This window comes from Terrapene carolina, unplaced genomic scaffold, assembly GCF_002925995.2.
Source record: "Terrapene carolina triunguis isolate 2854851 unplaced genomic scaffold, T_m_triunguis-2.0 Scaffold210, whole genome shotgun sequence".
NCBI classification, from domain to species: Eukaryota; Metazoa; Chordata; order Testudines; family Emydidae; genus Terrapene; species Terrapene triunguis.
Window position 1 is genome coordinate 11,749,137 of NW_020664561.1, and position 26,910 is coordinate 11,776,046.

Genomic DNA, 26,910 nt, shown 5'->3' on the forward strand with positions numbered 1-26,910 from the left:
CAATGGACAGGTTCGTAAGAGTCCCGTACCAGTGCTGCCTGGGCCATGCCTGGGCAATCATGAGGACGCGAGCCTTGTCCGTCTTGATTTTTTCCAGGACCTTGCTGATCAGTGTAACTGGGGGAAAAGCATATACACCTCTACCCCGATATAACGCGACCCGATATAACACGGGTTTGCATACAACGTGGTAAAGCTCTGACAAGCTGCTCTGAACAGCATGTTAAGGATGCCGGGCCAGGGCCGAGGGGTTGGATAAGGGGCAGAAGGTCTCGGGGGTGATCAGGGGCTCCCCCCCAGGGTCTAGAAGGCAGGAGCTATGGGGGGGGCAATTTTGGGGGCCCTGCAGTCCCAGAGTGGCCCGGGGGATTAACGGGGGGCCGGGAGTAGTCCACTCCGCTTCCCTCACCCCGGCCCCAGCCGTGTTGCATGGGGGAGGGGACTTGGGGGAAGGGATCCCCCCGCACTCACCAGCGGAAGCGGAGCAGCCCGGCCCCAGCCCGCTCCACTCCGCCAGCTCCCAGCGCGGCGCTCCGCTTCCCACCACAGGCAGACCTTTCCCCAACCCCACCCCCAGTGACACGGCTGGGGCTGGGGCAAGGAAAGCTGGGGCCGCATCGCTCCACTTCCCGCCGCCAGTGAGTGCGGAGGACGTCCTTTCCCCAACCTCCCCGCACTCACCGGCAGCGGGAAGCGGAGTGCCGCGGCTGGGAGATGGTGGAGTGGAGCAGGCTGGGGCCATGTTGCTTCGCTTCCCGCTGCTGCCAGTGAGTGCCTGTCAGGGGGCGGGGGGTGTGGATAGGGGTTGGAGTCCTGGGGGTGATTAGGGACAGGGGTCTCTGGAGGGGGCGGTCAGGGAACAAGGAACAGGGCGGGCCAAAGCAAGTTCGATATAATGCGGTCTCACCTATAACGCGGTGAGATTTTTTGTCTCCCGAGGACCGCGTTATATCGGGGTAGAGGTGTAGCAGCTGACCTGACCAGGACAGAAGGAAGGCGTCAGAAATCGCGCCCTTGCCCAGGCTCCTCCTGGAGCAGAACCGGGGGCACCAACTGTTCTGCCTGGTCGTGAAGAGGTCCGCTTGGGGAGTGCCCCACGTTGGGAAGATCATGCGAGCTACCTCTGGGTGTAGCGACCACTCGTGTTGGGAGGAGAAATCCCGGCTCAGGCAATCCGCTCGAGAGTTCCAAATGCCCAGTAAGTGGTGGGCTTCCAAGTTGATATCGTGGGCGATGCAGAAGCCCACAGCCGGAGGGTTTCCTGACAGAGGGCTGAGGAGCAGGCCCCACTTTGCCTGTTGATGTAGAACATCGAAGTCATGTTGGCCGTGAGAACTCTGACTATGCTGCTCGTAAGGCACGAGCGAAAGGCCACGCAGGTCAGACGGACCGCTCAGAGTTGTTTGACATTTATGTGCAGGGCTAGTTCCTGTGCAGACCACAGGCCTTGGGTCTGGAGGTTTCCCATGTGGGCTCCCCACCCCAAGTCCGACGCATCAGACACCAACTCTATATTTGGGGAGCAGCTCCTGAACAGGACCCCTTGGAGCATGTTCTCTGGAGTGGACCACCAAAGGAGGGAGGCTAGTACGGACTCGGGCACGGCAAGGACTTTGTCCAACCTGTCTCTGGACTGGGAGAATGTTGAGGTCAGCCAGAGCTGAAGGGGCTGCATCCTGAGTCTGGCGTGGCGTACCACGTACCGTGTACGTTGCCATGTGACCCAGGAGTTGGAGGCACGCCCTGGCAGTTGTCACGGGAAACCTCGTGATCGCCCCAATGAGATCCCTCAAGGTTTCGAACCTGTCCAGCAGGAGGGAAGCTCTGGCCGATGTCGTGTCGAGAATCGCGCCAATAAACTCTATTTGTTGTACCGGCACCAATGTGGATTTGGTGTTGTTTACCAGCAGCCCCAGTGTGGTGCATGTGGACAGGAGAAGTGGTTCTGTACCTGCGATCTGGAGCTGCCTTTGACCAGCCAGTCGTCGAGGTAGGAGAAGATCTGGACCCCCCGACGCCTGAGGTAGGCCACCACCACAGACGGAGGGGAGGCTGGGCTGGCATATGAATGACCGCTATCACAGGATGGGGACGAGTACCGGCGGCGTGAGTGGTGCCGGGCTCAAGACCTTGAGTCCGGTGTAGAGGAGCGGGAGTACCATCTGTAACGGCTGCTCCGCAAATGGCTCCGTCGGGTGGATCCGCAACGGCCGGTTGCTGGCGATCTACGCCTGGGGCTGCGGGAGCGGTGCCGTGCCGGGGACCTCGACCGGGACGAAGAGCGTGAGTGGTGTCAACGTTGGTACCGCGAGGGGCTACGGTGGCTTCTCAGAGTCGGCGACCTCCGGTGCCGTTGGTCCCAGTCCCGGCGGGGCATGCTCTGACCCCGAGGCCTGTGCTCCCTCAATGTGGAGCGCTGCCTCGATTCCCTACTGCTCAGCACCCAGCCAGAAAATTGGGCGGATGTCGACGGGGACTGGTGCAGGCTGCGAGTGAGGTGGTCACTCTGCATAGAGCGGTGTTGGGAACCTTCCCTCGACTGTGAGCGGTACAGCCCAAATGGCGGCAGTGCTGGCTTACCTCTGGACCGGGGAGCCACTGGGGTCGGTGCAGCCAGTACCGGGAGAGACATTACGTCTTGAGCCGCCTGCAGGGCCTCCGGCATGGAGGACACCCATATGTGGCCACTGGTGTCCGGGGAGGTTGGCTTGGAGTGGGCTGGGCTACTCCGCTCTACTTGAGTCGGAGGCCGTGAGGCCGAGGGGGATCGAGAGCTGCCCAGCGCGGGTCTAGTCTTGCCTCCAGCCTTGCCCTGGTGCCTTGATGGAGAAGATCGCTTCTTTGTCTTCTTAGAGCGTCCCGTGGATGGGAAGCGGTGCCGGCTGGTGGAAGGCACTGATGCCACAGTGCTCAGTGCTGACTCCATCAATATGGCTCGGAGCCGTATATCCCGCTCCTTCTTAGTCCGGGGCTTAAACAATCTGCAAATTTTGCAGCAGTCGCTGACGTGGGTTTCCCCAAGACAGCGTAAGCAGCTAGTGTGCAGGTCACTTATGGGCATAGGCCGTTTACAAGTGTCGCACGACGTAAAGCCCAGGGCATGCCCCGACCTGGGCGCGCTTCTCTATTCTATCTATATAAAACTTTTTTTTTTTTTTAAACTACAGGTACTAACTAACTACGAACTAAATGACAGTCCAAACAGGGAAAGCTACAGCGGAGAGCTGGAGCACAACAGTTCCGAAGCACTTTCACTGGCGGCAAGAAGGAACTGAGGGTGGGGGGAGCACCAGCGCCCCTTATATCGCACCATGGTGGCGCCACTCCAGGAGTCGCTAGGGGAAAAACTTTTGGCACCGGTGCACATGGCGAGCACACACACCTACTGTGGAATGCACATGAGCCATCACTCGAAGAACCAGTTGAGTCTATTTGATGAGTTATTAAATCTACAAAACATCCTGGTAAAATTCACAGGGCAGGTGCTCAGCTGGTATAAACTATCCATAGTTCCTTTGACTTTAATAGAGCTATAACAATTTACACCAGCTGAAGATCTGCCCCACAGCGTTCTGGTCACATTGATGCTTGTGCCCATACCTGGTGCTGAGCTGGAAGCCGAATGCTCCACAGTATCTTGTGTTCCTTCAATATTCTCCTTATTCTCTGCCTGTTTCTTCAGAGTCCTAGTCTTGGAGGGAAGCATGGGTAACCGGGGCAAGTAGGGAACTATGGATGAGGAGGAGGCTGTTCTTCCAAGCTCCTCTGCCACCTCTGTAAGAAAAGCCAGGAGAATAGTTGGAACAAAGAAGAGCACAGGAATGAGAGAGAGTCTGCATTTTTACAACCGGCACTGGACCAGAGAGAAGAGCAACGGATTAAGCCTGTGAATGTAATTTTGCTCTACTGAGTCCAGAGGATTAGTTATTTCCTGATGGTCTCAAGGTAACTCGTTTACATTTTTAAATTCAGCAACAACCAAAAAAAAAAAAAAAAAAAAGTTCACATTCTATACTTTGAAGTTGAGACAGATCTGCTCATGGCCCAAATGCTAACCAAGAAGTTCTAAAAAGTGACCACCTCTACCTTTAATAGGGAGAAGCAGCCCGCAAAGACTAGCGGGGTCCCACAATGCAGTCCCTCTTGACCTAGGAGGAAGCTGCAGGGCTCAAGGTGGAGGACACTGCACCTTTGCAGGCTTAAAGCTCCTGGCAACTTGCCAGGCTACCTCTTGTCTGGGCAAAGTTTGGCTGCCCCTATTCTAAACCATCACTGGAGAATTTTAGACAGGAGTGTTTTTTCTGCGTTAGGGAAGCGGATGGATCAACTTTCTTTACATTTCATTTTAAAGCTGGTTAGGAGCTGCAGAGGTACTCCCCTCTTCTGTCTAATACTGTGTACTATGTTTCAGACTACGGGCTTGTCCAGACTACAGGTTATGTCAGTATAACTATGTTGCTCAGGGATGTGAATACGCCACCCCCCTGAGCCACATAAGGTACACTGACCTTGCTCAGGGGTGTGAATAAGCCACCCCCCTGAGCGACGCAAGAGACACCGACCTAAGCGCCTGTGTGGACAGCACTATGTCGGCGGGAGAGCTTCTCCCATTGACGTTGCTGCTGCTGCTTGTTGGGGTGGATTAATTAAGTTGGTGGGAGAGCTCTCTCCTGTTGGCATAGACTGTACAGCAGCTTCACCAGATGCACTACAGTGGCGCAGCTGCATTGGTGAAACTGCACTGCTGTAGCGCTTCTAGTGTAGACTAGCCCTAATATTTATTTTCTAGCTATGTCCATAAGGTTATTGCATCCATTTGTTGCTGGTAATGGCATGCTAGGAGAATCTGACTTCAGAGATTAAAGCAGTAATACTACTTTATAAATATAAATTGTTTTCACAGTCGCGCAATTTCTGGAGTCAAAAATATAAACCCTACCTATTTTACACCCACCCACCTTCCTCACTTGTCCCCTGAATGACAGTCAAACTCTGCAATGGAAGCAAGAGTTTATTCTTTCTAAAAATCTCTCCTCTTTGTACCTGAATGAATTACTTCTGTTTCCCCTGCACTGAAATATTTCTAAAGTGTATCCATTACAATGAATATGAACACAAGTTTGCACATGTTGAGAAGAACATAGCCAATGCAGTCAAATGGCTTCTGTATTCTAGCAAGGTGAGCACCAGTAGGCCTGTAATCAGCCTGCCTCGGTCAGACAGTGCCCTGGAGGTGAAACTCCGCTCCCAACATTTTGAGTACAGTAGCAAGGGTACTTGCCTTCAGAGATGCTGGAGTCATGGAACATTGTTTCAAAGGCTTGATGGGTCTCAGCAAAGGATGGTCGGTCTGGGGGATTCCACTTCCAGCCTGCAGCATGAGAAACCAGGAAAGTTCTCAGTGTATGAAGCAGGAATAGTGGACAATCTAGTATTCTCACTGAGGAAGGTAGAAAAGTCGCCAACCCACTACCTGACGGACTACAATATCCTACTGATACACTGGCTGTGGAACAGGTCCCACTGTATCCAAGTAAAGCACTGATGTGGTGTTGATGGGTCAGGAATTACATCATTGGATTTAAGCCAAGCACCATGTCACCAACATCAGCTTTTCCATTTTTTTTTTTTTTTTTTTTTTTTATTTAAAGTGAGTTTTTCCTTGTTTGCTACCTCGGCCCTGGAGACTGAATTCTTATCTAACCACAGAAGAAGTATATATAGCACTAGCAGTGCAAGCTTTCAGCAGTGAACCACCAATTTTTTTTAAACTGTATTGTGGGGCCTGTGATGGGGTATACAAACCCCACACTGACAACAAGGGGTTAAGGAGCTGCTCTGGGCTCAGCCAGCCCTGGCCCACCACACCTGCAAGACATGCACAGGCTTGAGGAGGAGTTAAAAGGGGAGCAGAACAGCTCACTTGTGGGCAGGCCAGGGAAGAGAACAGACCTTCAACTCTCCACTCCTGTGGAAATGGCCGTGGGAAGGCAGGATCTTTCCTGACAACAACTGTGTGAAGATCCCTCCCTTAAGGAAGGGAGGACCTGATTCTGATACGCCCTGAGAGGGAGCCATTCCCCTCTCTCTTGTACTAACTCAGTTTGTGTTAATTCCCCTTGCTTTTTGTTTATGGACTGCCCCGGAGGGCCAAGTCACAGGAAGAGGCAGGCCACTGCAGAAGTGGAGCAGCTAGCAGATGCAGACCCCAGGGAAGAGAGAATGCTGCCATGCCATGCCCAGCCACAAGGAGGCATCAAGAGGTGAGATAATCCCTTCACAGAGTTTGGATAATTCAGCCTTCTGGGGCTATGCAGTCCTTGGCCTCTGCTGACATTTCCAAAAGTGCCATCTAGTACCAGCGGTAATGGTGATTTTCTCAAGTGGATATGTGCTCCCTCAGCTTGAGACCATCACACTCATTTCATACAGATCAAACACTGTGTTAAAAACACTACCACCATCAGCTCTATTTGAAGTGGCAAGCTAGAAGCAAAAGACTCCATAGCCTATTATAGATTCCCTCCACCTCCACAGACTATTTTGCCTCCACATTGAAAGTGAAAGGAAATACTCACATGCCCTCATCAGTTCATAAACTTTTGGAGGGCACCCCTCTGGTTGTTCCATCCGATATCCCTTCTCCAGCAGATCGTACACCTGTGAGAGGTCAATACCTGGGTATGGTGACATCCCGTAGGTGGCAATTTCCCATAATAGCACCCCAAAGGCTGCAAAAAGAGGACAAATAGGTTATGATTATAAATCTATCCCTTCTCTTCCATCGTCTGAATGCTACCGCTGTTTGTACTGTAACATAAAGCAGTCTCTCCTCTGAAGGTATTTTCAGGCCAGCCCGTGGGGGAAGGCACAAGGGGAGATTTGCAAGCTAAAAGTATTGCTGAGTTTTGATGTGGTGACCTAGCCTGGTATCAGAACACATCTTCCTCGTCCCTCTGAGAGCAGACTAAGGAAGGAAAGATGCCTTCTACCTGGGCTGGCATAGAAGAGGGCTTAGAACATTGTGAGTTCTTTCCTTCTTACCCCACACATCTGATTTAATTGAGAAGGTGTTATAGGCCAGGCTCTCAGGTGCTGTCCACTTGATAGGAAACTTGGCTCCAGCATGAGCTGTGTAGGTATCTCCAGTCATCAATCGACTTAAGCCGAAGTCAGCCACCTTCACCACGTGGTTTTCTCCTACCAAGCAGTTTCGAGCCGCTAGGTCCCTGTGTGAGTGAGAAGAGATGCAAATCGCAGGGATGCTGTGGTGCAAACATCCTGAACTCTTCATCCCAATACATGTGCGGTACAAGCATTGCATTAATTTGTCTTTGCACACCAATTGCTGGGCCACATGCACAATTTATTTTTAACTAGAATTCTACATTCGCAGTTGGTGTACAATGTATTAATTATATCATACAGCACTATGACAGAGTAGTCTGCCATCGAGAGTAGCAGCACCTAGTGACCAGCTGCCCACTCCACTACCTGACCCTTTAAGGGTTCAGGAGGGTCCAGCAGATACATATAGAAACCTCAGGGTCATGGGAATGAATGCACTTGTGGAAGGAATCTGGACACTCTACCTACAAGGGCCTGAACCTTGCAAAGAAGGTGGGGCGAGGCTTCCCTCTCTCCCATCCAGCTCGGAAGGAGTTTGGAGAAGGAACAACGTAAAGGCTGCCTCCTGCCTGCCAGCAGACAGGCACTGATGGGAGAAGGCTGCCCTGCTGGACCCTCCAGAGTGGAACGATAATTAGGAAGGGTGCACAGCTGAAGGGAATTGGCAAAAGCCTTGCAGCTGATTTAAGTCACAACCCCTGCTGCAAGGAAAGTGCTGGGGAGGGAACTCCTGCTTGAAGGAGGGTAATACTGATTAACCTAAAGCTAGGAGATAACCCTAACTACAGAGAGAGGGCTGAGAGGGAGATCCTGCTTTAAGGAAGGTAGGACTGACTAACCTGAGCCAAAGAGATCTGAGGCATTATCCTAGCTCTGGAGACAGGGCTGAGGGGGAAATTCCTGCTTGGAGGAGGGAAAGACTGACTAGTTCCAGGCAAAAGATAAAGGAGTTACTTGTCACAGCCTAGCTGCTGTGAGGGGCTGGGAGCAGCTTCAAGGGGTACCCTTGTAGCTGCCAAAGAAGAAGTGATGAAGAACCACTACTCCACACCGATTAGGCCTCAACTGGAGTATTGTGTCCAGTTCTGGACACTGTATTTCAGGTAAGATGTGGACAAATTGGAGAAAGTCCAGAGGAGAGCAACAAAAATGATTAAAGGTCTAGAAAACATGACCCATGAGGGAAGATTGAAAAAACTGGGTTTGTTTAATCTGGAGAAGAGAAGACTGAGGGGGGACATGGTAACAGTTTTCAAGTACATAAAAGATTGTTACAAGGAGGAGGAAGAAAAATTGTTCTAGTTAACCTCTGAGGATAGAATAGGAAGAGTGGTTTATGTTGGACATTAGGAAAAACTTCCTGCCAGGGTGGTTAAGCACTGGAATAGATTGCCTATGGAGGTTGTGGAATCTCCATCATTAGAGATTTTTAAGAGCAGGTTAGACAAACACTTGTCAGGGATGGTGTAGATAATACTTAGTCCTGCCTTGAGTGTATGGAACTGGACTAGAAGACTTCTCAAGGTCCCTTTCAGTCCTATGATTCTATGATTCCAGGCAGTGATAGCAGACTCCTGAGAGAAGATTTTGACAAGCTGGGCAAAAGGTAGGAGCAGTCCCGGGAAAATGTTGAAGGGATTGAAGGAATTGTCCTTGGCCCCAACCCAGAGGTGAGGGTGGTCCTAGGTTCCCCTACTCTTTCCCAGACGAAGAGGGAAGACATGGGAATCAGAAGGAGAAGAGGCCAAGTATCACAGCTCCCAGACTAAGGTTGAGGACTGGGCTCAAAAGCCACTAGACTTGGGGGTTTCCTCTTTGGGACTTTTGTGTTAACCCTGGACGGCTAGGCCCCATACAATGACAGACTGTTGTGGCACCCCCAGAATGACTACAGGGGGTGCTATATTGAAAAACACCCTGTAACACTGCACCCAGACATGGGAAGGTGCTCTGGAGGTGAGAGGCACGATGACAAGCACTCAAAAGTGTGCAAGGTACAATGCACAATACAGGCCATGGACCCTGTCTCAGAGAGCTTGCAATATAATTTATGAAGGGATGAATTAAAGAGGTAATCAAACAATAGGGAGGGGTAGGGGTGAGGGCAAAGGATAGGGTAACAGCAATAGTACTATGTGCTTACTCAAAGGCCTGGGTACAGAAGCAAATTATTATTTTAAATAAAAATAAGTGTCCAATATATATGCACTTCTTACCATGAAGGATGAGCCCTGAGACTGATGCTGAAAGGGCCTCTAGTATCAATTATTCGCTCTCATCCACACCAGGATGAGTGGGAGCAAATGTATTTTTGCCTAACCCTTCTGCTGAGCTGTCATTATGCCCCTACATTTAAAAAAGGATAGAGTATTTTTAAATGAATTTAGTAACTGAGAGATGTGAAACTGATCAGCCCGAAGGAGGAAGGTCTCTCTGCACAGAACAGGCAAAGACAATGTAAGCTTCCAACTAAAGGGATCACCACTAGGAATGATAAGACAGCTCAGTGTCCACGGTTCATTCTTTGTTGGGCCTCTATTAAGACTGCCAACAACAATGGCTATTGTGATGATGGATACATGCCCATTGGGAATGGGATAAAATCAGCTCATGACACACAGGCCCTTTCATTACTGAACTAGACCAGATTCGAACAGGTAACTCTGGCTCCCCATTTCCTTCAAAGAGCTTGTAGGTGACCTTTCTTGAAATCCCACTTCCAAGCCCATGAAAACTGCAAAAGGTCTCATTCTGAACGATAGGGCAATGTCTCATCCCCTTTCACTGCCATGTGGGTTTGCGACACAGCATAGTGGCATGTCACCCACCTGTGGATGAAATTCTTCTTCTCCAAGTACTCCATAGCAGAGGAGATCTGAGTGGCCATGTAGAGCAGCACGACTGCGCTCACCTCCTCCCGGTTGCATTCTCGTAGGTAGTCCAGCAGGTTCCCATATGGCATATATTCCGTCACAATGTAAAAGGGTGGCTCCAGGGTGCATACACCTGGCCGTGAAAGAGACAAAGTTAACATTTAAGTAATTATCTCAGTCCTAGTTTACCAGTACTCTTGAAGGATCTGAAATCCATTTACAGCATTTTCTGCCAAAGTAATGTACTCCTATCCCATTTGTTGTACTCAAAGTTGAATCTGTTTTATTTTCCAGGAACAACTTCAGTGTGGCCTAGCACAAACCGAGATACAGGAGGCCAAGTGCACATTCAGTGCCACTCTACATATGGGGTAATTAGTACCAAAGTTCTAATAATCCAATGGAATATGCATAAGAGAGCAGTCTCACAGTGATGCATGGGTGCAGAGTGGAAGAAGAGATGTTTTGAACCCTAAGAATTTGATCTTTTTCTCACCCTCAAACTCATGAGGCCAATTAGAATTCCCACTAAAGCTGGTCATTACCAGGTAAGAATCAGCTGGGTGGGTCTACAAGTTGGAATGTCACTTAAGTATGTGAAAACTCCCATGTATGACAGCTTGGTAAACTATCAATACCATGCAGCCTGCTTGTAGATCAGGACTCATTCACACACATTCCTTTGACAACTTGCACATTTATTGCAGCTGTGTGCAAAACATGTATTGGTGGTAGAGGGAAACATGATATTAGTGTCAATTCTTTAAATAGGTCTCACCCCCTTTGTAGCTCCCTTTTACGGCTAATCATTCTGGCTCTCTCACACTGACAAACAGCATACTCCCACATGATGGATCAGAAGAGGTACTCCAAAAGCACGGATATATATCTTGAACACAAGTCTCTTTACATTGTGCTCTCCTCCGGCTACCAGACAGGGCTGGGCAGAGACATCTTCTGTGTCTACTTGATAATGGGTGCAGAGTGATTGACGTTACTGGAGTTCTTCACATTCCCAGCATTATTTCCTTTCGCCCTACTCTTAGCTGACAGCTTGGCTCCCAAAAGTAGTGACAGTCCAAGTGCGGCAGCAGATGGGACTATACACTAGTGAAGATTTGGGATCTAATGTCTATAGAGAATCTTTCCACATACAGAATTAACAGCTATGCTGACTATGTAGCAGTAATCACCCTACCATACACATTCCAGTGGGAAAACTTGGGTATGGCCAAGCTGCAAAGCCTGCATATTTCTTCCACTCACGTGTTGCTTCAATATGTGCTTATCTCTTCATTTTGCCTCCCCACTGCAGTTATCTAATTGTTATATTTGAACCTAGAGGACAACACACTAATATTTATTTGGTGATATGCATATTAGTCCTTTCCCACAGCAGTAGAGATTTGGTTGCTTTGTATTGTTATTAGTTATACATATATTTAATCTATTCAGTGGGGCTTTTTTCAATAAATGTCTTTCTGTTCATATAAGTAACTGGGCAAAGACTATAAATGACAGTGTCATGTGTGAATGAGAGTATCATATGTGCTTTTAGATATGATATCATCTCCCTCAGTGCAGTGATAACTGTATTACTTTAACTGTCTCTGTATTTTTGGCTATCGCACTAATAAAAAAAACTTCAGTCCAGGTAAGTAACATTTTGTAAGGCTGATCTGACAGACCCAAAAAGTAGTCTGTCCATTAACATGGCTGTGGTCAAGGTGTAATTTGACTGGATGCTAAAGATGTAGAGTTGTATAATGCATGGTCAGGTTTCACTAGTGCGTGTGTGTGTGCGCGCAGAACAGAAAACTCCAACTTCGGAATGTATGTTGTCAAACATATCTTATATGGCTAAAGCACTTGGACTTCAGTCTAGTGCCCCAAGAGTACACATACCACAAAGGTGAGGACACTATAAACCCAGAGAGGCCTAAACGTCATCCTTAGGTCAAATGCAACTCAGAGTACCACAGCATAAACCAATGCTGTCTAAATATAGGCACCATCCAAAGAAGCGGCCAGATCTGAGTATGCAGTTTGATCCAAGCACCCAGGTAGCATTGCCTGCTGGACTCTGTCAATAGATGTCACAGTTCTCTATTAAGTATTGGATTAAAATTTGGGGTGTCCCGTAGCTCCAGGCAAGTTGTCAAAATGGCCTTCAATTAGGCCAAGTTTGAATGCCACTGCCACTGGTGTACACTTTGGCGCGTACTGTTAGCTTAAACCCAGACTAGACCCCGACTTTGCAAGAATAGTGCATAGACTAAAGCAGGTCAATAATATGACAGCTGTCACTGTTCCAGGGCCGCCTGGGGGGGGGCAAGTGGGGCAATTTGCCCCAGGCCCCGCAGGGGCCCCCACGAGAGTTTTTCGGGGTCCCTGGAGCAGGGTCCTTCATTCGCTCTGGGGGGCCCGGAAAACTCTCGTGGGGCCCGGGCCCCCGGAGCTTCTTCCGCTCTGGGTCTTCGGCGGCAATTCGGCGGCAGGGGGTCCTTCTGCTCCGGGACCCGCCGCCGAAGTGCCCTGAAGACCCGCGGCGGGGGGTCCTTCCGCCCCAGGACCCGCTGCCGAAGTGCCGGGTCTTCGGCGGCAATTCGGCGGCGGGGGCCCCCTGCCGCCGAAGACCCCAGGCCCCCTGAATCCTCTGGGCAGCCCTGCACTGTTTTTAAACAAAGATTCAGTTTAAATAGAAATTAAGACAGTAAGCACAGAAAGAGAGATCAAACTCCTTCACTCACCTAATAATTGCACTAGATTTGGGTGCTTGATTTCCTTCATCACAGCAGCTTCTTTCAAGAACTCCTCCACTTCCATGGTATCTTCCTGGAAAAATGGGACAAAAGAAAACAGGCAAACCCCTCTTAATGACTTTAAGGTCTGTTTTAACACTGTACTGTTCCAACACAGGAACTGGAGATAAATTCTTTTACATCTGTTTCTCATTTCTGGTTTCATTAATGCACTAGTGTTTGCAAAAAAGCATGTCCATTTCTTCCCCACCCACGACTGACCAACATAGGTGCTGCTTCTCAGGCTTTGAACAAAACAACATCAAAGGACTCCATAACCTCTGGCCCAGCTGACTGGACATCTGCAGTATGGTTAAGCAACTTTATCAGCCTAGTGACTGATCTACACTGACACTTGGGAGCTTTAAGCTTAATTTGTGATTTCTTGCTCTTTAGTCCATCAAGTCTAAAAAGGCTAAGGAGCTCAAGTCTCTGGAGGGAAAGAGGGCCTGAGGTCAATTATTAGCAATCCTTCTGACTAAGGAGTAGTTTTGATGGGTTATACAAGGGAATCCTGCCAAAGTGTTCTCACCTGGGAAGATGACAGCTACAGTTGTAGACTATAGAGCTAGCTTTAGCATTTTATTTTACTTAGCAGTAACACAAGGAACCTATAGGCCTGTATCCTCTAAGATATTATCTTACGCAGTTAGCATATGGCATAAGTTACCATAAGGCTTTGAGGCCTATGACCTCTGGCATAGAAAAATGGCCTGACAATTACTCTGCGTTTTGCAGAACTGGGAATAGCATGTTTGGGGGAAGGAGGAGGAGGGAGAGTTTGTGCATAACAATACCAGGTAACCGCAGGAACACTGAACTGATACTAAGTTTGGATATCTTACAATGGATCATTGCAGATGCTTAGCTACAAACTTGCCTTGGCAACAAATTGATGCATATGGTAATAAATTAAAATCATATGTATACAAACCTATAGGACAGGGGTAGGCAACCTATGGCACTCACACTGCCCGGGTCCTGGCCACCGGTCTGGGGGGCTCTGCATTTTAATTTAATTTTAAATGAAGCTTCTTAATTTTTTAAAAACCTTATTTACTTTACATACAACAATAGTTTAGTTATATATTATAGACTTATAGAAAGAGACCTTCTAAAAACGTTAAAATGTATTACTGGCACCGAAACCTTAAATCAGAGTGAATAAATGAAGATGAAGACTCGGAAAACCATTTCTGAAAGGTTGCCGACCCCTGCTATAGGATAAAAGGCACCCGTAGGGTAAGGAAGTTAAATATGGACATGGGAGGCTGGGCACACAAATGAATATTTATGACAGGTCCTAGGCCCTATAACAGGGCAGACCACAACGTAAGGGGGTATGTGTGTCGTCATCATCGGTTGACCTGGACCATTGGATTTGCTTGACATGCCAAGGACAGAGCAGGTTTTTTGTCTTTCATTGCCAGATCCCCAAAGAAGTGTGTGGGAATATATACAAGGAATGGTACAAGATATAACATTAACTTTGTAGTACTATTATCTTTGTATGTGGTTTGGAGCTTTTGTCTCTTTACTAATTGTGCTAATACAAGTGGTGAAAGCTCTGCTTTGCCCTCAGCATGAGTGCCTTTATTGTGCATATCAGGGTTCCCAACCAGATATTGAACTCAATAACCTTGTTTCTGTTTTGCCTGCTTCTGGGACTAGAATCTTACAATCCCCCAGCTCTTTAAATGAGTGTTAATTGGAAGTCAATAACCACTAAAGAATCAGACTACACAATGTTGGAACTTAAATGACGGGTGTGTAGGGGGAGAGGGTTCTGAAGTTTCCCAGAGGCAGGAGTGGGGTGGAGAAGTTTTCCTGACCCCTAGTTCTCTGAGAAGCCTCCATAACCCGTTTTCTTCTTCCAGGTGGCTGTTACAATAGCCCTGCCTTGGACACTCAGTCTCCATGGAGAATAGACTCGACTAGGGAATTCTAACTGCTTTTAAGCCACACACGGAGCTTAAAGTTTGTTGTTGCTAACCTTTCTTCCCTGCAGGCTACTGTATAGTCAGCATAGGAGTTAGGGTTTCCCCACTCAATTTCCTGATGCGTTTGGCATTAGCAGGTGCAAAACATTCCAGAAGTAAGAGCAAACACTGCACTCTTCTGTTGGCTAAACATGCACTTCTAATGAAACAATGAGTGCACAGTGGTCTTAAAACCCACCTTTAGTGTTTTCACAGCAACCGTGAGATTGTATTTCTTCCAGACACCAACGTACACTTCACCATACTGCCCTCCCCCAAGTTTGTGCTTCATGGTGATATCCGTTCGTTCCATCTCCCACTTGTCATGGATGGGGGACACTCCATAGACTGTGGGCTTATTGCACTTGGGTGCTGGGTAATGCAAGGTTGTCACCAGTCCATCTGCCACTGTAGAATGATGGTGAACTAGCTCTGCTAATGTGTTGAAGCGGCTTTCGGCTGTCACATACACCTGATGAGAAAGGATCAAGAATCCATTTAACTATGTAGATATCTGAAATATTTCAGTGATCGTGGAAGACTGGACAGTAAAAACATTCAAATAAATATGAAGGGAATTCATAAATAAATTTGCTCTCAGTTTGATAGGAAAATAGAACAGGCCAATACATAGGGTTTACATCTGCAGTAAGAGGCAGGTTGGGAAAGTACAGCCGCTGAAGTGATCGGCTTGTCTGATGACCTCCCCTATGCTTTCCATAATTTTAAAATTAAAACTATTGTAAAGTGCAGTCTCCAACCTCCTTAGGACCAGTGGAATCTCCCCCAGATATGACGCACCACACCCTAATTGTGCCAAAGACAAACAACTGTTGGTTTAGCAAAGTCTTGCTTATTCTCACATACAGACTGTTCCTGCCAGGGCCAATTGAAATAGATCTGTAACTACATCAAACCACCACTATTCTGCTCTCCAGTCACCCACTCAACAAGGACAATTAACAGCATTCTCGAGATTTCTTCCAAAGTGTTATTTCTTGGATTAGGGAATATAGCGTGGACAGACGTTCCCTTTTTTTCCACCTTTCACTTGTACAAGACAAGATAATCGAGACATCCCCTATTTTCTCTTCCCATTGTGTTCCTTGGAGCAGGCCTTACCTTTCCATCTGCGGTGGTATTGATCCTGTAGTGGTAAACACGCCCCTCGTACCGGAGGGAGATGGACAGCTGCCCTGGGCTGCTCTCACTTTCACGAACCAGGAAGCTGCCATTGATGAGACTGCTCAGCAGATACTCTGCTGCACTGCGTGACACGGGCCCATGATACCAGGAATGCTTCTCCAGGCTGTTCACTGGTGTGATATAGTTGCTTGGCACCCATCCCTGCCCATTCTTAGAACATACCTCACTCCATTCACCATTCTGGTTGTAACCCAGGACTCGTAGCTTCTCACCTGAAGATGGGGACAAGGGGGTGGGGGGGGAGAAGAGAAATCAAGTTGAAATCAGGTCAGTCTTCTTTGAGTACACATACTACTAGTTAACTAAGCCTGCCTTTGCAGCTAGAGAATACAAGTCTTTGGCAAAGACCCTTTAATACAACATTCCCAAGCTGCTTCATGTAATTTTTAAGTAGATAAAAAGTAAAATTCAGAAAGTGGACTCACATGAGCTTTTAACCTAGATTTAGGAGCCGTGGGGGGGGGGAGAGAGAGAGTTTTGACAACCTCCAAATTTGAGGAGCTGAACAGCTAAGACACTATTCCCTAGTTACTCCAGTTTGGATACTCAGCTAAAACTTACTAACAGGCAACCACATTTCCACATGTGTCAACCAGTTCCAGTGCTTCCTCTGGTTTAGATTTCTGGAGCAGGGAGCTGACTCTTTCCTAAGAGGTTGAGGACCCATTCCAGGTTGGAGGACTTAAAACCAACCCCTTTAAAAATCGTTGTACAGCAAGATACATTTTTCTGGCATCCATTGACAATAGTGCTAAGAAACCTCCAAGCTGATATTTTCCTTGGTATATTTAAAGAAGCCTTTGATTTCCATTGAGTTGAGGCAGCAGGACAGTGAAATCTGTATATGGGCGATAAAGTTGAGAAGTGTCACTACAGACAGATAAAGAAGCCTGCACATATTACCACAGCAGGACCATGAGATTCTAGATCTCAGAACTAGTATCACAGTCCTACCACGCAGTGCTCCTCAGGCTGTTCAGTTACCTGCCCTCTGTGCCAGCCACCCAATGTAGAGAATAGCTCCGAACTTTCCCAAAATATCTGTGTGCATGTTGACAGCAGTGGTGCTGGGATTAGTTTTCTGTGAGGATGGAGATACTGGTAAAATCAGCAGCTGCTGACCGGAGCAGGGAAGAACTAGTGTTTTGAAAGCTGACAGTTTCAGAGCAGGTGCGGGATCAACTTCCCACCTGCCAAGTTAGTTTGGTCACTAATGCCCAGCACCACCCAGGCTTATGCTAACTGCCCTTCAATCAACGCCCTGTCTAAGGCTGAAGGACATGCAGTGATACTAGCAGTGAAAACCAGTGCTATAGGCCTAACCCGAGAGTTTACTTATTTCTGAAGAAAAATTATGAAACGTCTCACACTGCAATGGGAAGGTTAAGCACAGGTGATTTTGGAGTATTAGGATGGTAATAATTATGCTCATTGGATCACCAACTGAGTACTATCTACAGATAAAAAGAACAGGAGTACTTGTGGCACCTTAGAGACTAACAAATTTATTTGAGCATAAACTTTTGTGGGCTAAAACCCACTTCATCGGATGCATGCAGTGGAAAATACAGTAGGAAGAGATATACACACACACACACACACACACACACACAGAACATGAAACAATGGGTGTTACCATACACACTATAACGAGAGTGATTCCACTGCATGCATCCGATGAAGTGGGTTTTAGCCCACGAAAGCTTATGCTCAAATAAATGTTAGTCTTTAAGGTGCCACAAGTACTCCTGTTCTTTTTGCGGATACAGACTAACACGGCTGCTACTCTGAAACCTATCTACAGATAGTAATCTCTGCAATAAGTTATTTCTCCAGCAGGGGTCCCTGTTACATAAGTCAAAGAAAAAACACCTACTAGCAAGGCACCAATCTACCTATCAGCAGTTCATGAAAGACCATAATCTACTTCAGCTACATTCACTTCTTCCACTCTCTCTGATGGAATGAAGTGACAAGTGATTCTAGTATATTCTTTTCTCATTGTTAAACCCACAGCTTTAGCACTGAAGGAAGCTACCGATAGTTTTGCAGGGAGACGTTAATGCTGCCATCTTATGCCAGGTCTACACTATAAAGTTAGGTTCACCCAGCTACATTACTCAGGGGTGTGAAAAATCCACATCCCTAAGTGGCAGCCTAACCCCCAGCATAGACAGTGCTAAACTGATATGTCAGTGGAAGAATTCTTCTATCTACCGCCTCTCAGGGAGTTGGATTAACTACAGTGATGGGAGAACCCCTCCTGTTGCTGTAGTGAGTTCTACACCGAAGTGCTACAGTGGCATAGCTGCAGTGTTGCAACTGTGCCGTTGGCAGTGGCTTAAGTGTAGACACAGCCTTAGTGTGAAATACCTTTCCCCTTGTAGAGCGGCAGAGAAACAACAATCGATGTGAGTCATGCTTTCCCTCTAATTTAGGGCTGTTTGGACAGGTACGTGCTACCATCTCAGCTATCACAGGTCTGTGAATCAACACCTTGATGAGAACAAACTGGAGCCACATGAAGATGTTGAAAGGGTACAGCACGCCTTACCTTTGGTGATGCTGAGTGTGTTGTCGCCGCTTGCTACAAAATCATAAAGTGCAACAAAAAGATTGGGATCGCTCTCAGTGGTTCCAAGCAGGTTCTCCTTAGAGCTCCACCTGATGGCTTCATTCAGTGCCTGGGGTTCAACATCACAACCATAGGGGCGGTGAAGGGCCTCTGGACAAAAAAAGTGAGAGGAGGGAATTTACTCTATGTACAACAGCTGTGAATGTCAAAATCCAACTCACACACAACAGTGTTGCTGTTGCTGCAACTTTGTGAGCACTGCATAGAACAGGAAGTATGGATTTTTCAAGAATGGATGTTGTATATCAATCCAGGCATCAGAAAAACAGCCTGTGTGACCAGAGGATATCGAGGTTGTTATAAACAAATATGAAAATATATAGTAACTTGTGTTGAAACTGAATTTCATCAGCCCTTCTTCAAACTCATCCCTACCTTTTGAAAGTTTTTCCACAAGAGAAAGGAACATACAAGTTTCTAAAGATGAAGTGAGGGTAAGATTGATGAGAAATAAATGTTTCATATGATCATTTTACACATTTTTTCCCTCCTCTTTAGGGAAGCTGAACTGGAAAGAGTGGCCAGAAACATTAATGAATACTGACATCAAATGGCATATCTCCATGAAGATCAACCGCTTTATGAAGCTTAAAATGATACAAATATTCCCAGAGACAAGCTTGGGACTACACTAGCATTTAATGCAACAATTTTGATTTTTTCTTTTTAAATTAGTGTGTTAGGGATTCAGAGACAGGATGGAATAAGGCATGAAGGAGACAGTTAACTGAGTAACATGGGAAGAATGAGGCAGCAAAAAGAGTGAGACACACCCAAAAGCAGAAGCTAGTCTGCGCAGAGCCTTGAAAAGGGACAGAGAGCTTAAATGTGATACAGGATGGGGACAAGGGGAAGCCAGTGAGAAACAAACAGGGAAGGGCGGACCTGGGCTTGGTCCAAGCAGCAGGCAAACATTTGGCATGGATTCAGAGGAGGCCAAGACTCAGTGCCAGGAAACCAAAATTTAGGGATTTTCCTGCGATATCCATTCCATTTTTCCACTTTACTCCTTCTCCCCTCCCCCGACCCCTACATTTTCATGCTACTGTAACAAACATGACAGAACAGGTTGCGATTGTTAATTTATCAAACGTTTTTCTTAGCAGCACTCATGAATAGCACTTAGCAGCACTCATACTCTGTTGGTTATGCTGGCAGAGTTTATAACTATCATGAAATCACAAACGTGCTTCTCAGGGGGACTGTAAACTTGTGTCTGGAGTGACTAGATCTGTATTTGAGGTCTCACAGAAGTTATGTGATTTGCCAGCATAACCTGCTGATCTTGTGTATGGTGAATAACCTACATTCCAGGCCTAACCAAAAAGTTATCACATGCACCAGCAGAGCTCATCGGGCTCAAAGTTATAAGCTCAACTAGCAACAAATAAACCTGCAGTTAGGTATTAAGCTAGTGATATTTTCATTCCTAATGTTTTACTGCAGGTATGCGCAACAGTTTTTGTACATGGATTGCTGTCATCTTATCAATACCAATTGGTTTTAGAGAATACTAAAGTACTACACTGGTATCACAAGACAACATGAGAAAATCCCAGTGGATAAATTATAGCACAAGTGCCCGTATCCCAGCACAGCTTCTTCTAGCTGGGCATGTATATACACATGTCAAATAATTAGCACTGAACTGTTTTAGTGGCAACAGATAGGAGCACCAATTCCTAGAAGCAGCTGTCTTTATGGAGCAAAAATAAATAGTAATTAAATAATACATTCTTTACACTTTTGTAGTGCCTTCCATCAAAGCCATTCCAAGTCTTTCAGTGCCTTGGGCAAGGTCACACACCAAGCCTGAGACAAAGGAAGTCTCCTGACTCCCAGCGCTCTCTACTTTAGAAACCAGACTGTCCTCCTCCCTTAAAGGAGCAGAAATGCTGCAAGTGTGTGACGAGAGCTTGCACTCTCTTTAAAGGTTTCAGAGTAGCAGCTGTGTTAGTCTGTTAAAGTTAAAAGAACAGGAGTACTTGTGGCACCTTAGAGACTAACAAATTTGTTAGTCTCTAAGGTGCCACAAGTACTCCTGTTCTTTTTACTCTCTTTAAAGACATTTGTACTTTTGGCCTCAAGTTTACATTAACCAGGGTGCAAATGTCTTCCTGGTTTCAATTATGCATTTGCTTTAAAGTCAGAGATTTTAAAAAAAGTACACACACGGTTTTCTTTTACAATCAAATATAGTTTTAGATAAAAAATACAAGTATTTCAATTCAAGCCATGGTGGCTAATGCAATGAGCACCCAGCCCATACTTCAGGTACGGCTATAGCAGATGTATAATCAGTTACTATGAATCTAGTTGTTAACTTCATAGCAGGAGCAGAATATCAATTCAGTTAGTAATGCTGCTGAATCAAGCACCACAACCAGTCAAGATCTTCTAGCCTGCCCACATGCAGCTCAGCAGAGGATACTGTAACCAGAGGGAAAGCCCAGACCAAAGGCGGCAGTAGGTATGCCACCTGCTGCTGATTCCATAGCCTTGAGCAACACTACCCACATTAAACCATTTGTGGTACTACACTGAGTCGCCAATAGGAATTCAAAGCAGATGTGGGACTACCACTACTTCCTTTTGAATGCTTAGGAGGTCTGTGCATGTTCATAAGAGAAGTATTACATACCAAAAAAAGCAAAACTAAAGTAAATGGTTTGACATTTGAAGAGTAACTCTCAACAGTCAGTGACGTTAGGGGTAAAATATTCAAAAGCACCTGAGGGACTTATGAGACTTAACCCCATTTTCAAAAGTGATTTAGGCACACAGGAGCCTTATTTTTGGGAGGAATAAGGGGCAGGAAAAAAGAAAAAAATTGCTAGATGGAAAAAGCTATATTTACGTATGTTGATTGTCTAACTCATCAAGGAAACAATGACATTTATGTATAATAACCCCGTAGAGTGAATACTTCATAAGCCCTACATTTAGATCCACGGTAGGGCACCAAACTAGAAACGTCTAGTTTTTAAACTCTAGATCCTTTTAATTTTAAGCTGCATCATAAAATAATTGTTATGGTACTACTGCATTAGTCTCCCCCAGAGTGAAGATTTACAATCTAGAAAATCACTTCTCTTACACACTAATTACATCATTTTTGATCAAGGAAAAAGGTTGTGTCTCATCCATCCCTTTCCTCTTCCTGTTCTTTGTTCCCACTACAGAATTTACTCCCTTCCTGGCACACTCACTTTCCCGTTCAGCCAATTTGCAAGGTACTTTTTCCCCATGCTACTGTTACTTCTCGTCCGGCACAAGACTGAACAGAAAGTTAAAAGAAAGTCCTAAACCTGATATTTTAGAATCAGACCAAACACTAAAGTTCTCTCCTCCTCTGAAATAAAATCTGTATAACTGTTCAATATGACAAGTTTTAATGATCCTCTAAAAAAACTTTACAAAAACAGAAATCCTCAGGCTTCCTATAACTGATCTTGTACTACAAGGAAGAAAGAGACTTTTGTTCCCTTTCAAGTCCTCTATTCAGTGTACCTAGCAACATAGGCATGAAGGGGTGCTGTGCAGCATTTCCATGCACCATACCTGTGAAATCAGATAAACCAGAATCAGAGGCTTCATTGCAGAGACAGCAAAGCAGGTTCTCCTCTTTGCCATAACTGTTGGACTGTAGTAGAACCGTTCCCAGGATCATACTGTGCTCAACAGCAAGCAAAAGGAACTGCTAGACACAAGCAGTCTTAGAATTCCACTCCCAGCACAAGTCATTCCATGTGATTATTACTCACATGACTGGGAACCAATAGGAAAAGCTTCACTCCAGGAGCAAGAGGAGTCGTCACTGAGAAAATACATTTTATGCTCTATCTAGCTACTATTGCTAGAAGTATAGTAAGGGTGGAGCTTCCCAGTGCGCTGTGGACAGTGTGAGGAGGAGGTGGAGAATGGATTCCAAGTTGAAACATCTCTGGCATCAAGGAAGTTAGTCTTTGTTCCATTAGGTTTAGCAAATTAAGACCATAAGAATCATGCTTTCTCCAAGGAAACTGCTAGCTTTCATCCAAATGATCTACCATGTCATCAGTTTAAGGGGCCACCCAGCTTGAATCATTTTCCACACCACATGCAACTGCTCATATGCTATTTTATTTACAGGAAATGACAAGTAACTACATTAAAGAAACATTAAAAGAGTGAGTAAGATGTACAAAAGCTAGAGAACTGATAATCAGTGATAAAAATGTGCTGCTGTTGACATTCTGGTCCTAACTCATACCTTTTAAAAAGACAAAGTATAAACAGCACAGTAAACCTACATTTTTTGTTTATGAATATCCAAGTCAGATCACTTATGTTATTTCAAAGGACCACTGTCAAACTGATTATTTTTAAATTGACTAATTTAAATAAACAAACCAGTTTATTGAGTTGCCTTTAAAAAGGAATTTTTGAAATTCCTGTAATTTTTATAAGGGTTTCTCTGCATTCCTTTTGATGTTTGTAAGGATTTAACAGCAGCAAAAGAGAAACTAACCGGCCGGGGGAAGGAGTTGAAACTTACTATACTTAAGGCCCTTCCTTTTCAGTTTTTGTTTAAAATTCCCCAGGAACTGGTGGGTTTTTATTTAAAAAATTTAAAAATGGGAGAAAATTGGTAAAAAGCAAAACCAAAGGGCAGTGGGCGTGGAAGTGTAATAACCATCTGGCAGCAGAGGAAGTCTTCCGCTCCCTGCAGCAGCTCGCTGGTCTCAGCTGCCAGGACACAACTCCTTCCCATCTCTCTCCGCCACTGTTCAGAGAAAGCGGATGGGGCCATGCTAAAAGGCCAGTCAGGAGGGGAGTGGAAAGCTGCAGCCACTGAGCACTGGAACCGTTGTTAGACAGAGCCCCCTCCTGACCCTGCTGGCCCTTTAGCGCAGCCCTGCCTGCTTCCCCTGTGCAGGCTCAGTCCAGCAGGGGAAAAGGACAGGGCTCTGTGCCTTCAGCTCCTGCTTGCAGAGAAGGGTAACTGCAGGTTGGGGGCTGCTGTAGCTGCGCAGTAGGGTAACAAGTTGGGCCAGGGGCCTATTCCTGGCAGCTGAGACCACCCCATAGAGCCCTGTCCACTTCCCCTGCCAAACAGAGTCCCTTCCTGATCCAAGTCCTTCAGAGTGGCCCCATCCACTCCTGCATTAAAAGGGCTGAGGTCAGGAGGGGGTTCTGTCTGCCATGGGAAGTCACTGCTGATGGGGTGCAGCCTTCCACTTCTTGCAGCAGTTGGGCAGTCTTAGTTGCCAGAATCTGGCTCCCTGACTGTCTTGCTCCCTCCCCACTGTGCAAAAGAAGTGGATGGGCCTGTGATTTTTATTTAACTTTCTGGATTGAAGGGCTAAGGGGAAATCAGTAAATATCAATAATCATAGGACTGAAAGGGACCTTGTGACGTCTTCTAGTCCAGTCCCATACACTCAAGGCAGGATTAAATATTATCTAGACCATCCCTGACAGGTGTCTGTCTAACCTGCTCTTAAAAACCTCCAAAGATGGAGATTCCACAACCTCCCTAGGTAATTTGTTCCAGTGCTTAACTACCCTGACAGTTGGGACATTTTTCCTGATGTCTAACATAAATCTCCCTTGCTACAATTTAAGCCCATTACATCTTGTCCTGTCCTCAGTGGTTAAGGAGAACAATTTGTCACCCTGCTCTTTATAACAACCTTTTACGTACTTGAAGTCTTATGTCCCTCCTCAGCCTTCTCTTCTCCAGACTAAATAAACCCATTTCCCCCCCCATCTTTCCTTGTAGGTCATGTTTTCTAGACCTTTAATCACTTTTGTTGCTCTCCTCTGGACTTCCTCCAATTTGTCCACATCTTTCCCCGAAGTGTGGTGCCCAGAATTGGACACAGTATTCCAGTTGAGGCCTTATCAGTGCTAAGTACAGTGGAAGAATTACTTCTCCCGTCTTGCTTACAGCACTCCTGCTAATACATCCCAGAATGATGGTTTGTTTTGTTTTGTGGTGTTTTTTTGGGGGGGGGGGGGGGGGGGGGGGAGGCGCGCACGTGCCAGTTTTACATTGTTGACTCATATTCAGTTTGTGATCCACTATAACCCTCAGATCCTTTTCTGCAGTACTCCTTCCTCGACAGTCATTTCCCATTTTGTATTTGTGCAATGGATTATTCCTTCCTAAGTGCAGTACTTTGCATTTGTCCTTACTGAATTTCATCCTGCTTAACTCAGACCATTTCTCCAGTTTATCATGATCACTCTGAATTATAATTCTATCCTCCAAAGTGCTTGCAATCCCTCCCAGCTTGGTCTCGTCTGCAAACTTTATAAATGTATTTTCTATGCCATTATCTATATTGTTTATGAAGATATTCAATAGAACCGGACTCAGGACAGATCTCTGCAGGACCCCACTCAATATGCTCTTCCAGCTCGATTTTGAACCATTGATAACTCCTCTCTGAGTAGGGTTTTTTCCAGCTAGTTGTGCACCCACCTTATAGTAGATTAGTCTAGGCTATATTTCTCTAGGTTGTTTGAGCTCATGTGAGTCAGTATCAAAAGCCTTACTAAAGTTGAGATGTATCATATCGACTGCTTCCCCCCATCCACAAGGCGCTATCCTGTCAGAGAATGACATTAGTTGGGTTTGACACGATTTGTTCATGACAAATCCATGTTGACTGTTACTTATTACCTTATTTTCCTCTAGGTGCTCACAAATTGATTATTTGCTCCATTATCTTATCGGGTACCAACGTTAAGATGACTGGTCTATAATTCACTAGGTTGTCCTTATTCCGCTTTTTACAGATAGGTACTATATTTGCCCTTTTCCAGTCCTCTAGTGTCCCTCTCGTCCTCCACGAGCTGTAATGGCTCAGAGATCTCTTCAGCCAGTTCCATAAGTATTCTCGGATGCATTTCATCAGGCCCTGCTGACTTGAAGACATGTAACTTGTCTAAGGGATTCTTAAATTGTTCTTTTTCTATTTTAGCCTCAGATCCAATCCTGTTTACACTGATGTTTCACTATGTCAGTCATCCGATCACTGTTAACTTTTTTGGTGGAAATTGAAACAAAAAAGGCATTCAACACTTCAGCCATTGTTAAATGAAGGGCCCTAACTATACTCCAGTTTTTCCCAAGTTTTTCGGAGGGAAACCCCTCAGGAAAATGAAACCAACTGTGCCCCTCTAAATCTCAGCCATGTTAGAGGCCTACACAAGTTAACTGGCAGATCTCCAATCCATTTCAACTCCCCATTTTAGGAAACAAGTGTAGCTCTTCATAAATATAACACTTCCTCCTTTCTTACATGCTTTGCTAAGAAGTGAAATAGTTAATGTTCACATCAAAACTATCATCAGTAGCATCTAAATTAGCACTCACTGAAACCATAAAGGAGTGTACTCTCGCCAATACTTTTCAACACCTAGGTGAATGATCAACAAATCCATCTTGGCACAAGAAGTTTTATCTATGCTGATGAACTATGCATTGCTGCCCAAGCCAAGATCTTGCCCAGCTTGAAGCTATGTTAACACTGGCACTGTCTGGGGCTCTCAGGGCTGGTCTACACCCAGCCGCTAGTTCGGCGGCTGGGGATCGAAGTTCCGGGTTCGACTTATCGCGTCTGGTCTGGACGCGATAAGTCGAACCAGGAAGTGCTCGCCGTCGACTGCGGTACTCCAGCTCAGCGAGAGGAGTACCGCGGAGTCGACGGGGAGCCTGCCTGCCGCGTGTGGACCGCGTCTGAACCGCGGTAAGTTCGAACTAAGGTATGTCGAATTCAGCTACGTTATTAACGTAGCTGAATTTGCGTACCTTAGTTCGAATTGGGGGGTTAGTGTGGACCAGGCCTCAGTCTATTACACCAAGAATCAATTTTGTGCAAACCCAGAAAAACAAAAGTGAATCTCCTCCATTTTCGGAATTGTGAGGCCAATAGGCAACTCATCATCATCTGAAATGTGGGGATCACTTGCCCACTTCTGGAAACCTGTCTACCTTGAAGTGATGCTAGACTGCACTCTTTCCTTCAAGGCACACATGGAGAAGACAAAAGGCAAAGTTAGCCCGTGGAACAACATAGATAAGACAGGCAAAGGGTGCAGAAAAAGGTGGAACACACAAGCAGAATGAACAATGTGATGGCAGCAAACACATCAGTTCCACTATTTATTTATGTGGTGGGTTTAGATATGAGGGCATCAGCTAAAGCAGAGGTGGGCAAATTGCGGCCATGGCCCACATCCAACTCACAGGACCCTCCTGCCCGGCCCCTGAGCTCCTGGCCGGGGAGGCTAGCCCC

The 26,910-nt window shown here is 46.2% G+C and overlaps 1 protein-coding gene across 3 annotated transcripts in view; it reads right to left on the reverse strand.

Moving 5' to 3' along the window:
* LOC112105863 (tyrosine-protein kinase ABL2) overlaps positions 1-26,910 on the reverse strand; it is a 79,469-nt gene that overhangs the window by 4,987 nt on the left and 47,572 nt on the right. For 2 of the 3 annotated variants that reach the window (XM_024198849.3, XM_024198852.3), the window contains exons 2-10: positions 18,542-18,712; positions 15,904-16,199; positions 14,981-15,253; positions 12,752-12,836; positions 9,957-10,134; positions 7,045-7,229; positions 6,579-6,731; positions 5,282-5,371; positions 3,601-3,774 (exon numbers count right to left, since the gene is read on the reverse strand). In XM_024198849.3, the coding sequence (XP_024054617.1) occupies positions 3,601-3,774; positions 5,282-5,371; positions 6,579-6,731; positions 7,045-7,229; positions 9,957-10,134; positions 12,752-12,836; positions 14,981-15,253; positions 15,904-16,199; positions 18,542-18,712 (1,605 nt within the window). Of the gene's footprint in view, positions 1-3,600; positions 3,775-5,281; positions 5,372-6,578; positions 6,732-7,044; positions 7,230-9,956; positions 10,135-12,751; positions 12,837-14,980; positions 15,254-15,903; positions 16,200-18,541; positions 18,713-22,183; positions 22,293-26,910 lie in introns of those variants that run through there. The other variant, XM_024198850.3, reaches the window with a different exon arrangement.